This window comes from Zootoca vivipara, chromosome 16 (genome assembly GCF_963506605.1).
Source record: "Zootoca vivipara chromosome 16, rZooViv1.1, whole genome shotgun sequence".
Lineage (NCBI taxonomy): Eukaryota > Metazoa > Chordata > Lepidosauria > Squamata > Lacertidae > Zootoca > Zootoca vivipara.
This window is the reverse complement of record NC_083291.1, coordinates 4100868-4114754: the sequence shown is the minus strand read 5'-3', so window position 1 is coordinate 4114754 and position 13887 is coordinate 4100868. Positions and strand designations below refer to the sequence as shown.

The 13887-nt window shown below is 43.5% G+C and overlaps 1 protein-coding gene across 4 annotated transcripts in view; it reads left to right on the top strand.

The window, feature by feature from the left end:
• CCDC171 (coiled-coil domain containing 171) overlaps positions 1–13887 on the top strand; it is a 223774-nt gene that overhangs the window by 17961 nt on the left and 191926 nt on the right. For 3 of the 4 annotated variants that reach the window (XM_035140705.2, XM_060269247.1, XM_060269246.1), the window contains exons 4-6: positions 937–1111; positions 5293–5483; positions 7849–7980. In XM_035140705.2, the coding sequence (XP_034996596.2) occupies positions 937–1111; positions 5293–5483; positions 7849–7980 (498 nt within the window). The remainder of the gene's footprint in view (positions 1–936; positions 1112–5292; positions 5484–7848; positions 7981–13887) is intronic. The other variant, XM_060269248.1, reaches the window with a different exon arrangement.

Below are 13887 nucleotides of genomic sequence, written 5' to 3'. Positions count from 1 at the left end.
GTCACAACAACCCTGACAGAAAGTCCAATTATAGTGGGGAAGTAGCTCAGTAATTTGCATTTTGTACAGTATGACACCTGGTGTTCATTGGAGAGCGATCAGTTCCTCAGGCATGTGAAAGGAGGCAGTAGCAGGGAGTTCATTTTGCCACTCAAAAGTTTTCTTTGCCTTTGTCCTTTCCCACTAACTCGGCTTCTTTCTTAACAAGGAAAAGTCGCATGGGTCCCCTTATCCTTTCTTAGGTGCATTCTGCAGGGGGCGGAGGCGGAACTATTTTGATTTGATTTGCTGGATCAAATATCACCACAGTTTCCCTGTCTGTATTCTGTCCCAGCCGAGGGACAACGTTCTGCCCTTACAAGAAGAGCCGAATTGATCTAAAAATTAAGAAGGACCAAAATAAGAAGAAATAAAAAGCAAAAGATAAAAAGGCAAGGGAGAAAAAAGGAAAGGAAAATAGATATAAAAGCCCACTATCACAATTATATCTCATCCTTTATCCATATACAGAAAAGTAGACCCTCCCAGCTTTCACCTGGGAGCTTCTGTTTGTCCCCCAAGCCTCCCACCCTGGGATATCCTTTCTTTCTTGTCTCTCACACAGAGCCCTTCATCACCCACCATCCTGTGTATGTCCTCATCAAGACAGAGGACTTTTAAAAGTTAAAAATCTAATAAAAACCAAAAGCTCATTATTAAGACCAGAATTATCCATTTCCAGTCCAGTCCAGTGAATTCTTTCCAAGGAGATTCCATCCGATCTTAATATTAAAGTTCTCCCTTCTACGTTTTCAAATTCTTTCTCACATTGGTCACCAGCTGCCTAGAAGCTACCGTAATATAGTAAAATAGTTTCTGAATATGTCTTTAGCAATTTGCTTTTTGAAATATTGCACCGTTATCTATAGCAGTCGCCTCGGGTCATTCCTTTTGCAGCTATCCAACTACGAAAGCCAGATTGCCAAGTTGAGAGCCGAAGTAGAGAAAGGCGAGGCTGTTCGACAAAGCCTGGAGTATGAGCTGGCTGTTGCAAGGAAAGAAGTTGGTATAGAACGGTATTCCTCAGAAGGCAAGTTGTGTGAAGCAGACCTGCAAATAGAACAACTTCAAGGTAAGATTTGCATCCTCAAGAATTAATGGCCCTAAAACACAGCCTTTGTAGTCTAAACTGATACGCTGCCTTGATTCCACTGACCACACCTTTCCTTACCTTCTACCTTTTAGAATGGCTTTTCTTTTTAAAATGACGCTTCTTTTGAGTCACCTTGTCATATTTTGAACAAAAACTTCCTTTGGAGAAATATACAAGTGAAAGGCTTTTGGCTTTCTGCACCTTTCTTTCCCACTGCCTATTGAATAAACCTAAATTATCATTTAGTTTCTGAATTAGAAGCCATTGGTGATTAATCCAGACTATCTGGCTTCTTCGTTTTCTCCTGGGTAGTGGCTTAATTAATGCCTTTTCTCTCCGGTTGCTTAGAGATTTCTTTCTTTCTTTGATTGCTTTGGGCTGGTGCTTTAATTTCTCCTCTGTGATATGTTCAGACATGCTGTCTAAAAGGTTCACATGTGGACTTCTTTTTTTCTTTGTTTTTCTCAGAAAGGTGTTTGGGTTGTGACATTTGATTTAGCGTTTCCCCTCTCGGTTTACACCTTGTTTCCCTCCCCGCAAAAGCTCCTTTTCATTGCCTATTTTTAAATGACTGGAACTGTCGTTCAAGTCTTCATGGTCTGAAATTGTGTCCATCCACATGCTTGCAATCGCAGTACCCCGTGGCAACAGTAGAATCTGTGCCCAAAAGTAATCATACTTACAGGTTTCAGTGGATCACAGTCGCTTGAAAATTTACTACCTTGGACAAAATGTCACCCTTTTTTTTGCCAGCTCCTGCATTGTCTTCAGATTAAAGGATTTGTTTATTTCCCATCTGGTCTTCAAAGTCTGAGATGCCAAGAATCTGCCCGAGTTTCACTTATTTTAGCTTTCTCCAGCCTGGGATCATCTAGATGTTATTAGACCCTGGCTCCCATCAGTGCCAGCTGGCATGGCCAGGAATGATTGGAATTGTAGTTCAGTAACTTCTGGAGGATACTGTTGGAATGTTCAGGGAGGCAAGAGAGGATATATTGTTTATTAATAACCTCCCTAACTTGCACTAGCAAGTTCTATAACTTAGCAGAGTTTTACATCCCCCTTTTTAATGCACAGCAGGGAGGTGGTTGCAGGCTTGTTTAAGCCTCTGAATATTAGGTTCCTGGTAAAGGTAAAGGGACCCCTGACCATCAGGTCCAGTCGTGACCGACTCTGGGGTTGCGGCGCTCATCTTGCGTTATTGGCCCAGGGGGGCCGGCGTACAGCTTCCAGGTCATGTGGCCAGCATGACAAAGCCGCTTCTGGGCGAACCAGAGCAGTACACGGAAACGCTGTTTACCTTCCCACTTGGAGCGGTACCTATTTATCTACTTGCACTTTGACGTGCTTTCGAACTGCTAGGTTGGCAGGAGCTGGGACCGAGCAACGGGAGCTCACCCCGTTGCAGGGATTCGAACCGGGATTCGAACCGCCGACCTTCTGATCGGCAAGCCCTAGGCTCAGTGGTTTAACCCACAGCGCCACCCGCGTCCCTTAGGTTCCTGGTAAGTTCCCGTATATCCCTCTTAAAAGAATAAACATGCCACAATCTTGTGCAAAGTATATAAAAGAAGATTACTCACGCCATCAGTTCACAGTTGGATCCCTGAAGGGAGCCTGAGTTACAGAGTATATACATGTGGATCTATCCCATATGGGGATAATCTCAGAGTGTCCTCTGTTGACTGGAAGCCAACAGAGCATCTTTAGCTAAATAGCTGCTCCAACGATGGAGGAAGACAAAGAGAGGAAGTCAAACAGAGAGGGTGTGCTGCGTGCCTTGCCCTTTTGTTACCTGGGCAGGTAAGGTCGCACCCACCTCTAGTCACAGGCAAATGAAGTTCTGTGTTTTTCTGTGTATAAGACTCGGTTTTTTAACCCAAAAAAATAGGTTTAAAATTGGGGCTCGTCTTATACACGGGTAGTGCTGAGGGGTGTTTTCTTAATTTTCATCCCCCCAAATAGGGGGTTTTATATATGGGGGTGTCATATACACAAAGTTTATAGAATATCTTAAAAAACCTGGTTACAGGTAGGTAGCCGTGTTGGTCTGGGTCGAGGTAAAATAAAAAAAATTCCTTCAGTAGCACCTTAAAGACCAACTAAGTTTTTATTTTGGTATGAGCTTTCGTGTGCATGCACACTTCTTCAGATACAGTGAAATAGAAGTCCCCAGGCACTTATGTAGAGAAGGGGTGGGGAGGGGTGGGGATGGGGAGGGGAGGGGGGATCACTCAGAAGGGTGGTGGAAGTGGGTGATTGACTGACTGATAGCTGTTGATGACCGAAAACGACTGCAAATGGTTTTGCATGAAAAAGCAAGGGTTGAGATGGCTGAAGATCGCTTATCATGTATAATGAGATAAGAATCCGATATCTCTGTTCAAACCAGGTCCCTCCATGGTTTTGAGCTTGGTGATAAGTTGTAATTCAGCAACTTCTCTTTCCAGTCTATTTCTGAAATTCTTTTGTAGTAAGACAGCTACTTTGAGATCTTGTATAGAATGTCCTGGGAGATTGAAGTGTTCTCCTACTGGTTTTTCTGTCTTCTGGTTCCTGATGTCAGATTTATGTCCATTTATCCTTTGGCGTAGGGTTTGGCCTGTTCGTCCAATATAGAGAGCTGAAGGGCACTGTTGGCATTTGATGGCATACACAATGTTAGAAGATGAGCAATTAAATAGTCCTGAGATGGTATGTTGGATGTTGTTGGGGCCAGTAATGATGTTGTCCGGGTGTATGTGGCAGCAAAGTTGGCATCTGGGTTTATTGCAGGCTCTGGTACCAGTGTCCATGTTAAGTCTGGTGGTTGTATTATTGTGGGTGAGGAGTTGTTTAAGATTGGGTGGCTGTCTGTAGGCAATGAAAGGTCTTCCTCCCAGAGCTTGAGAAAGGGAGCTGTCATTGTCCAGGAGAGGCTGTAGATCTCTGATGCGTTGTACTGTTTTAACTTGGGAGCTGTATGTGATGACTAGTGGTGTTCTGTTATTTTCTTTTTTGGGTCTGTCTTGCAGCAGGTTCTCTCTAGGTATCAGTCTGGCTCTGTTGATCTGTTGTTTAACTTCATCAGGTGGATATTTTAGTTCTAAAAAGGTTTGCTGTAGATCTCTTAGGTGAGATTCTCTGTCTGTAGAGTTGGAACAGATGCGGTTGTAACGTAGTTGTATACAGCCAGGCCCTACGTTACAACCGCATCTGTTCCAACTCTGTATCTGAAGAAGTGTGCATGCACACGAAAGCTCATACCAAAATAAAAACTTAGTTGGTCTTTAAGGTGCTACTGAAGGAATTTTTTTATTAAAAAACCTGCATATGCTTAAAAACGTTAGCTGGATTATTGTGACACGTATAATGTAAAATTAGTGAAGGGGGGAAAGAGACAAAATGGATCAGAAAAATGTAAATAGATGCAAAGAATATAGGGGGAAATTTGGAAATCGGGGGGTGGGAGGGTGGAGTCCAAGTGATCCAAGTAATCCCAGGAGTGCAAAATTTGAAAATGTTGTGAATGTATAAAAACTTTTATTAAAAAATTATAATTATGAGGCCATTTTGGAGACCTGTCAGGGGAGTTGTAGAAGACTAGGCTCCTTTTCTCTATTAAACCATGTTTGCGAGTTCGGCAAGGTTATTGCAAATTTTGTATGCTAGTAGTTGTTATGGCTTTACAAAGCTGAGCTTCAGTTTAGCCCAGGCATCCCCAAACTTCGGCCCTCCAGATGTTTTGGACTACAATTCCCATCACCCCTGACCACAGGTCCTGTTAGCTAAGGATCATGGGAGTTGTAGGCCAAAATATCTGGAGGGCCGCAGTTTGGGGGTGCCTGGTTTAGCCTAACATGCCATTCTGCATCGTGTTGTGTCAATAAGCCCATTGTACAACATACTTGGGGGGAAATCTGACCTTTTAGATCTTGTGCTTTTGTTGGGTACAAAATGGCAGTTTGGGGCAGGTTATTGTATAAATCGCTTCAGTTGCAATAAGTCAATGCTGTCATACAAATACAGTAGTAAGAAATTGAGCACCCTGGAATCTTGCTGTTCTTTCGTTGTCTTCTACCTGAATGCATAAAAGTGAAATAACTTTTGCTGGTTTTAATTATGTTTCAGCAGTCCTTTTAAGTTGAACTAGCTCACGGCCTTGTTTTCCTTCCCATTAGCAACAATCAGAACTTTGCAGCACAAGTTGAATGAGACAGAGAGAGCCTATCACATAGCTAAACATCAGTGGGACGAAGACCAGCAACGACTCATCAATGACATCTCCGAAAAAGAACTCATCATTGATACTTGCAACAGTGAATACGAATTACTTTTGAAGGAGCGGGCTAAACTGGACAGCATTTTGAAGGTATGCATTTATTCAAATTGTGAGTATTGGGATCCACCTCTACATACCGGTAGTTCCATCCTTATTTCAGACATCGTCATATATCGGTATATCACAATGTTTAGCTGCTGATTTAGCGCAGTGTTGAAAACCAGATATCGCCGAGCCCTAATTGGGGGAATCTGGAACAATGTACTTTCTATACATTATTATTATTATTATTATTTCTTCTTCTTATCAACCTCTTCTTCTTCCAAAGAGCATAGGGTGGTATTTATGCTATGACCTTCCCTTTTAGCTCTGTTTTTCTGATAATGACTTGTTAAACTTCCCTCATCCCATGTACAGTGGTGCCTCGCTAGACAAATTTAATTCGTTCCACGGGTCTTTTCTTTTAACGAAAAATTCGTCTAGCGAATCCCATAGGAATGCATTGAATTTCTTTTGAATTTTTTTTGCCCATAGTAACGGATTAATTGAATTTCAATGCATTCCTATGGGCAACCTCTGCTAGAAAAAACCTTTCATTAAGCGGAAATTTCGTTAAGCAGGGCATTCGTTAAGCGAGGCACCACTGTACATGATAAATTGAACAGGTATACAGAAAGTTGGCATAACAAAACAAGTCAATTCCAACTTACCAGTGCTGGGAACATTCCTTTCCTGATTTAAGATATGTAGCAGCTCCTTGCTGCAGATCTAGAATCATAGAGTTGGAAGGGAGCCATAGGGCCATCTAGTCCAACCCGCTGCAATGCAGGAATCTCAACAGGCATTCCCCAATCCAGTTTGAAAGCATACCAGACCCTGCTTAGCTTTGCAAACGTGCTAGTAATTAGGTCTAGAATCTCTTACCTTTGTACTATGTCACAAAAACATAACGGGTTGAATTCAGTGTTGTGTAAATCAAACATTCTTCCTGTGCAAGCCCATCAGGCTGCCAGACAGAATGATTCCCCCTCCCTCTTCCCCGGTACACCGTTCTGGGGAGGGGGGGGTTCTTCCAACATCCCCAAGCCGATTTGGGGGGCTGGGGGTAAAGGGGGTGGGGAAAGCCCTGTTGCACAAGTTAGAACTCTTTGTACAGGGCTTCTACTGATGGCGATCAATGGGTGAATCCTGCCCAGTTCCTCTAAAAATGTTTGTCCCTAGTGGGAGCCTTGTTGAAATCGAGGTTCAGTGGCTCTAAGGATTTATTCTCCAGCTCAAAAGCTGTGTAACGTTAAGAAACATTCTGCAAGCTGCCCCATAACAACATATGCGGTGTTTTACCAACGCTCCAAGGTGCGGCATGCTAGGCATGTAAGTTAGTTGATTCCATTTCAAGAATTTAATTTTCTCAGAGCAGTAACATTCTGTCTCTTCATATTGATTCTGCTGCTGCTGCTGCTTTTATACAAGTTTATTAGAACAAACCCTGAAAAGCAAGGCACCCTATATAATGTGCATGGGTTTCAGAAGGCTTTGACCACAGCGTAAGGCAAGCAAGGGGTTCTGCCCCATAGCTGCTTGTAGAGGGGAAAGCGCCTATCTGCTATTGCTATGGGCTCTTGATCAGGGGTCAGCAAACTAAGGCCTGAGGGCCAGATCAGGCCCAATTGCCCTCTGGATCCGGCCCGCGGACAGTCCTGGAATCTCCGCTTGGATCGGCGTGATCATTCGGGCTGCGCCATTTTTTGGGCAATTTTTTAATGTGGGTGCTTAGAGCACTGACATGTTGATGGGCTGCAGCCATAAAACATGCCTGGGAGGATTTGAAAGGCTAAGTGACAAGCCTTGGACTTGCAAACCTGCTCCTCTGCTATTCCCTTGAACGAGGGAAGAAGATTAGAGCCTTAAACCTCTAGTTAATAGCTAGCCATTCTTCATTGCTGCGTCCAAATACAATAAACTGTGGTTTGCTCCAGCGGGAGTTTGCCTGCAAATCAGGACCTGAAAACCGGGTAATACTGTCTTTTGAGATTCCGGTTTGCAGGCAGGAATGTTTTGAGTAAAGCATCATTTATTTGTAGTGTTTAGGTACAATGGCTTTCTGCTTACTAGAAGTTAACTTTCTTCACCCCTCCAAGAAAGAGGAAGAAGAACTGCTGAGCTAGACAATTCCCTGTTGCTCTTTCTCAGTCTTCCAAGCCGTGGTTTGAAGGCTCCTCAGCATGTGACTAACATATTTGATGCAAAGATAAGACCCCTTCACTCATACAGCCTGCTGATTTTGTAGTGAGTAAAGGAAGAAAGGAAGATAGTCTTGTGGAATGGCCTCTTTCTGTTAATAACATTAGGAAATCGGAATGAAATGCATGTGGCCTTATTTCAACTGATATTCTTAGATATGATACATGGTAGCTATGTTTTAATTAAATAAAAGTTAAACTTTATCCATACAAAGGAGACAAAGGAGCACCACCAGAAGCAGAGGAGAATAATAGAGTCAGAGATCAGGGAGGAGGCAGCAAAGGAGTTGAGGTCTCAGGCAGATCGGTGGAAAGCAGAAAGAAATGAACTCCAGTTTCTCTTGCAGGTATTCCTGGTCATGTTCAGCAATGCTACTTTCAGCTGTACTAATGTCTATATGCGATGAACTAAACCTAGCATGCATTTACAGCGGTACCTTGGTTCCCAAACTTAATCCGTTCCGGAAGTGTGTTCCAAAACCAAAGTGTTCCAAAACCAAGGTGCGCTTTCCTATAGAAAGTAATGCAGAACGGATTGATCCTTTTAAAAACAACCCCTAAAACAGCAATTTAACACGATTTTTACTGTCTAACAAGACCATTGATCCATAAAATGAAAGCAATAATAATTGTACTGTACTATAAAATAAATAAAACGGTATTCTAGGTGGATGGGGGCCTTTTATCCATTTCTGCAGTCACACAATCAATCAATCAATCAATCAATCAATCAATCAGTAGCTGAACTGGGATCCACACAGTCACAAAAACAAGTGAACTGAAAAAGCCTCAAAACAAAAAATGCAAAATAAATAGCAAAAACAAAAGCACCAATTAGAAGCTCCAAATATCACCTTGGAACACTGCAATCAGAAACGGAAGGCTTGAATTACAATTGGGGGGGGGACGCAAATTGCCAGCGCAACAGGAAACACAGGGGGGGACTCAAAACGGAGCATTTTCAGCTTCCGAAAAAAGGTTCGAAAACCGGAACACCTACTTCCACTTTTCCAGTGTTCGGGTTCAGAGTTGTTTGTGAACTAACCTGTTCGAAAACCGAGGTACCGCTGTAATTCTTTAAGCGCACTAGATAACATAATTTAACTTATTATTATGGTGAGTCTGAGCCCTTCAGGGACAGTTGGAAATTTAAATGGAAATGGAAAGCAGATGTCTTTTTGGACTTGCAATGAGAGAGTTCATAAAAGTTGCTACCCGCCCCCTTTTCCTACAGATATTGCCCTACGTGCTCCCATGTCTCTGATACCTTTCAGATCTAGATGTCAGAGTCTGTGAATCACTCTGTGACGTCGACCAGGTTTTCTTCTGCTATTGATTCTGACATTTCCCTACTCTGCCCTGTGGTGCAACTATGAATGCTGGGTTTTTTGTGGGCGGGGTGGGTTGTCAAATTTAACTACACATTAAAATAAGACAAGATGTGGGCTGGCAAGCTTGTGGTATTAGCGTGTTTTGTGGCTGCTTTGAAAAACGCTCGCCTTCAGTTGTCCGCAAACAATCAAACTGCAGGCTTTGAACATGAAGACCCGATCCTTTCAGCCTTGCCTTTCAAAACGTATTTCAATCATGGCATGCAAATGCTTGCTAGAGAATCACTGGAAATCAGGTTGGGAAGCTGGAGGCAGGGTAGCTGCTTTTTATTGTGGCTTTTTGTGCACGAACAGTGTGCTCGTGTGCACAACCTCTCCTGGTTCACAAATGGGAGAAACAAACTTACTCGGAAGCCACAATTAAGCTTGGCTTCCTGTGACCTCCCAACCCAGGATTGTGGTGAGTCGCTCCCCTAACAAGCGCGGATTTTTAAACCGATAGCAGATCTTCGTTCCCTGGCTTGTCAGTGAGCAAGAAACCACAATCCCAGAAGCTTAATTGTGGCTTCCGGGTTTTTTTTTTTCTCCTGCTTGCACCAAGGGAGGAGGAGGAGGAGGAGGAGGAGGAGGAGGAGGAGGAGGAGGAGGGAGCCAGGAGCAATTGACCAGTATGCTGCGTGTCCACGATAAACAGCGATAAGCCAGCAACCAATTCATTGTCACATGCAAATGTGGCCAGTGCCTGGTAGCAGACAGAAAGGCAGCCTTGGACCATAAACCATTTGAAGAGTTGTCCCTTAGAAATATGGAGAATTAACCATGCTTTCAAGTTGTTGCTTCCACCTGGGGTATTTGTCTGCCTTGTGTTCTCTTATTAAAGGAAGACCAGAGGTTCTGTAAAAAATGCAACAGCAGCATCTTGTGGCCAGAAACACGACACACCATGGTAGATTTTTAAATTTATATTTAACAACTGGGTCTACAGTTCATTGAAGTCCTCATAGTTTGGGTCTTTCCTATTTCCCTTCCATTGATGTTGTGATGATAAAATGTTTAATTCCAGCTACTTGAATTGGGCCGTGGAATTTTTTTTAAAATCCTCAATTCTCCCCTGATGTTTCAACTTCATACTTAGTCGTACCGTTTGAGTGCGAACAAGTTGCTTTGGGGATTCCTCCCCTCCTCCCTTCCTCCTATCCTCTGTATCATGGTTAGGCAAACTAAGGCCCAGGGGCCGGATCCGGCCCAATCGTCTTCTAAATCTGGCCCTCGTATGGTCCAGGAATCAATGTGTTTTTACATGAGTAGAATATGTGCTTTTATTTAAAATGCACCTCTGGGTTATTTGTGGGGCATAGGGATACCTTCATTCCCCCCCCTTCAAAATATAGTCTGGCCCCCCACAAGGTCTGAGGGACAGTGGACTACAGTGGACTGGCCCCCTGCTGAAAAGGTTTGCTGACCCCTGTTTTGTATGAATGAGATCCAATGTAACATAACACATGCAATAAAGTTTCTTCTTCCTCTCTTCGCCATGTGCTCTAGAGTTTGGTGAAATATTTAGGGCAAATGACTGATCCACTTTTATTTTGTGTGTGCAAAATGTGTGTGCCTTGGTACTTGTCCATTTTGTTTCCCAAATGCCACAAACTTGGAAGTAAGTGTTCCGGTTTGCAAATGTTTTTTGGAAGCTGAATGTCTGACGCGGCTTCTGCGGCTTCCGATTGAGTGCAGGAAGCTCTTTCAGCCAATCGGAAGCCGTGCCTTGGTTTTCGAACGTTTCCGGAAGTCAAATGGACTTCCGGATCTGATTCTGTTCGAGAACCAAGGTACGACGGTATAAGATGATTTTGTACAGAAACAAAACAAAGCAAAATACCAATCTCACAGAACCTAGAAGGCCCAAGGCCCTAGATCAGTGTTTCCCAAACTGGGGTCTCCAGCTGTTTGGGGGCTACAAATCCCATCATCCCTGCCCACTGGTCTTGCTACGGTAGCTAGGGATGATGGGAGTTGTAGTCCAGAAAGAAGCTGGAGACCCAAGTTTGGGAAGCACTGCTCTAGATCATCGGTCACCTCCTTCCAACCTTACTTTAAAAAGGTAAAGGTAAAGGGACCCCTGACCATTAGGTCCAGTCGTGACCGACTCTGGGGTTGCGCGCTCATCTCGCATTATTGGCCAAGGGAGCCGGCGTATAGCTTCCAGGTCATGTGGCCAGCATGACAAAGCCACTTCTGGCGAACCAGAGCAGCACACGGAAACGCCGTTTACCTTCCCGCTGTAGCGATTCCTATTTATCTACTTGCATTTTGACATGTTTTCGAACTGCTAGGTTGGCAGGAGCTGGGACCGAGCAACGGGAGCTCACCCCATTGCAGGGATTCGAACCGCCGACCTTCTGATCAGCAAGCCCTAGGCTCAGTGGTTTAACCACAGCGCCACCTGGGTCCCTAACCTTACTTTAGCACATAGTGAATCAACCTTGTGATGTACAAGAAGCAGCCTAAAGAGGAAGCCTATTAGTTAGCTTAGTTATGAGGGAGATGGCTCTGATTCTTTAGAGACAGATTTTCCAAGGCACAGATGGCAGGTGGGTGATGATTTACGCTTCCTCGGGAACTGAAAACGAAGGCTCTTTATGTTTCTGAAGTTCAGTTTATTTATATCAGGGGTGGCCAACTTCCAAGAGACTGCGATCTACTCACAGAGTTAAAAACTGGCAGTGATCTACCCCTTTTGGGGGGTTCAGGTCGAGGTTGTTGAGCTTTTTTTTAGGAAGGAAAGCCATCCATGTTTTAGGGGGTTCAGGTCAAAGTTGAGCTTTTTTTTTAGGAAGGAAAGCCCTGTTTTGGGGGCTTCAGGGCAAAGATGTAGAGCTTTTTTTAGGGGAGCCGAAGTTGCTGAGCTTCTTTGGGGGGAGCCAGTGATCTACCACAGATGTCCAGTGATCTATTAGTAGATCATGATCTACCTGTTGGACGTGCCTGATTTATATAATGCTTAGAAGCAGATATTGACAATGGATTGAAATCACCTTCTCCACCTGCTGCTCAAAACTTTGCACATTAGGAATTGCTGGGCTGGTGCCTCTTCTCTCGAAATGCCTCCTACATTAGGGGACATATACGTAGTACAAATTTGAAAAGGAGTTGCTTGTATTGGCTCTGCATAGTTTCTGAATTCCCTGGATTTTTCGTCTTGCTCTTGACATATGCCAAAGTGGTGGTTATGATTTTTATTACAGCCTGACACACATTTGAATCTTTTCTTACTCCTCTCTTGATGTACTGTAAAATGTTCCATTTGCTGCTGCTTCCCCCCCCCCCTTTGTTTGTAAAATGGAAATATTTTATAATTTTGTCGCTAACCACTTTGGCCACCTTGTTGATAGGACAGAAAGGTGGGTTCAAAAAAACATGGTAGGCTTGTGCTGTCTTATTTCCTCTGCATCTTTCATGGAGTTCAAACCAGGTGCCTAAATAATAATGGATGACCCTTCTGACAGCTGCTGTGTGCTTGCCCAACAGCATCAAATAGGAAAAACCAGAAATTTAGTTTTATTGCATGGTTGGAAATCATGACTGGCTTTTAAAAATAATATTGGGTATGATATGTGTGTAAGAGAGAGAGAGATAGTTATCAGAACCATAGCAAATCAGAGCAGTGCACAGAAACACTGTTTTTCTTCCTGCCGGAGTGGTACCTATTTATCTACTTGCACTTTGACGTGCTTTTGAACTGCTAGGTTGGCAGCAGCAGGGACCGAGCAATGGGAGCTCACCCCATCGCAGGGATTCGAACTGCCGACCTTCTGATCGGCAAGCCCTAGGCTCTGTAGTTTAACCCACAGCGCCACCCATACCCCCAGGGTATAAGTAATAAATTATTATTATTATTATTATTATTATTATTATTTTATTTTATTTGGCCTCCCAATTTTTCTCACAGGCCCATATAAGTTTGGCAGAAACAGTTGGGGCCCGTTGAGCATTTAAGGTCCCCAGCCCTAATCTGTGGCTTGCCACCTGATTGGATTTTACTCTGACCCTGATTGGATTTTAGGATGTATTTTAATTGATTGCCTGATTTTATGTTAATGTGTTACGCATCTGATGTTAGCCGCTCTGAGCCCGGTTTTGGGCGAGGTATAGATAGAAATTATTTATTTATTTGCTGTTTAGGGAAGCTTTTAATGTTTCATAGATTATTGCATTTTAATGTCCTGTTCTGTTGGAAGCGGCCCAGAGTGGCTGGGTTGAAACTCAGCCAGGTGGGCAGGGTAGAAATAATAAATTATTATTATTATTATTATTATTATTATTATTATTATTATTATTTATTAAGGAGGCAGGGCAGCTGTCAGAACGGAGTGCTCCGAGAATTCAAGAAGAGCCTCTATTTGTTCCTAGAACTAAGAGATCCTTTTAGGATAGGAAGCTGGTGTATCGCGCTGACAATTGTGACGGGATCAGGAGGCCAAGTTGTAAGAGCTCAGGCTGCCTCCTTTTTCTCGTGTGCGTTCTTTTAACACACTGGCCCTGGAGGTGTTTCTTTCCTTTCCCTTTTTTTTGTGGGCTGTGACCCTGCAACAACCTTTTTCCTTGAGCCGACTTGAGCCTGAGATTAAGACCGCGGAGCAGCGCTGCTGCTGCAGGGGGAACTGAACAGGTAGCTGTAAATGCTGCCTTAAATACCCTGATCTTCCCGAAGACGTCTTATCAGCCCAACAGCTAATTATATGTGTTTTCCTCCCCCGCACAGAGGAGCTATATACATCGGCGCTAAAACAAGACCAACACGTTTAGAAATTAATGGTGGAGAAAGCATCGTATTGGGCAGTTAAGCAACAGCGGTAAATACATGCCCCGCAGAAGTGGTTTTTTATGAGCGTGCTGAACACACGGGCAAACAGATAACCAATG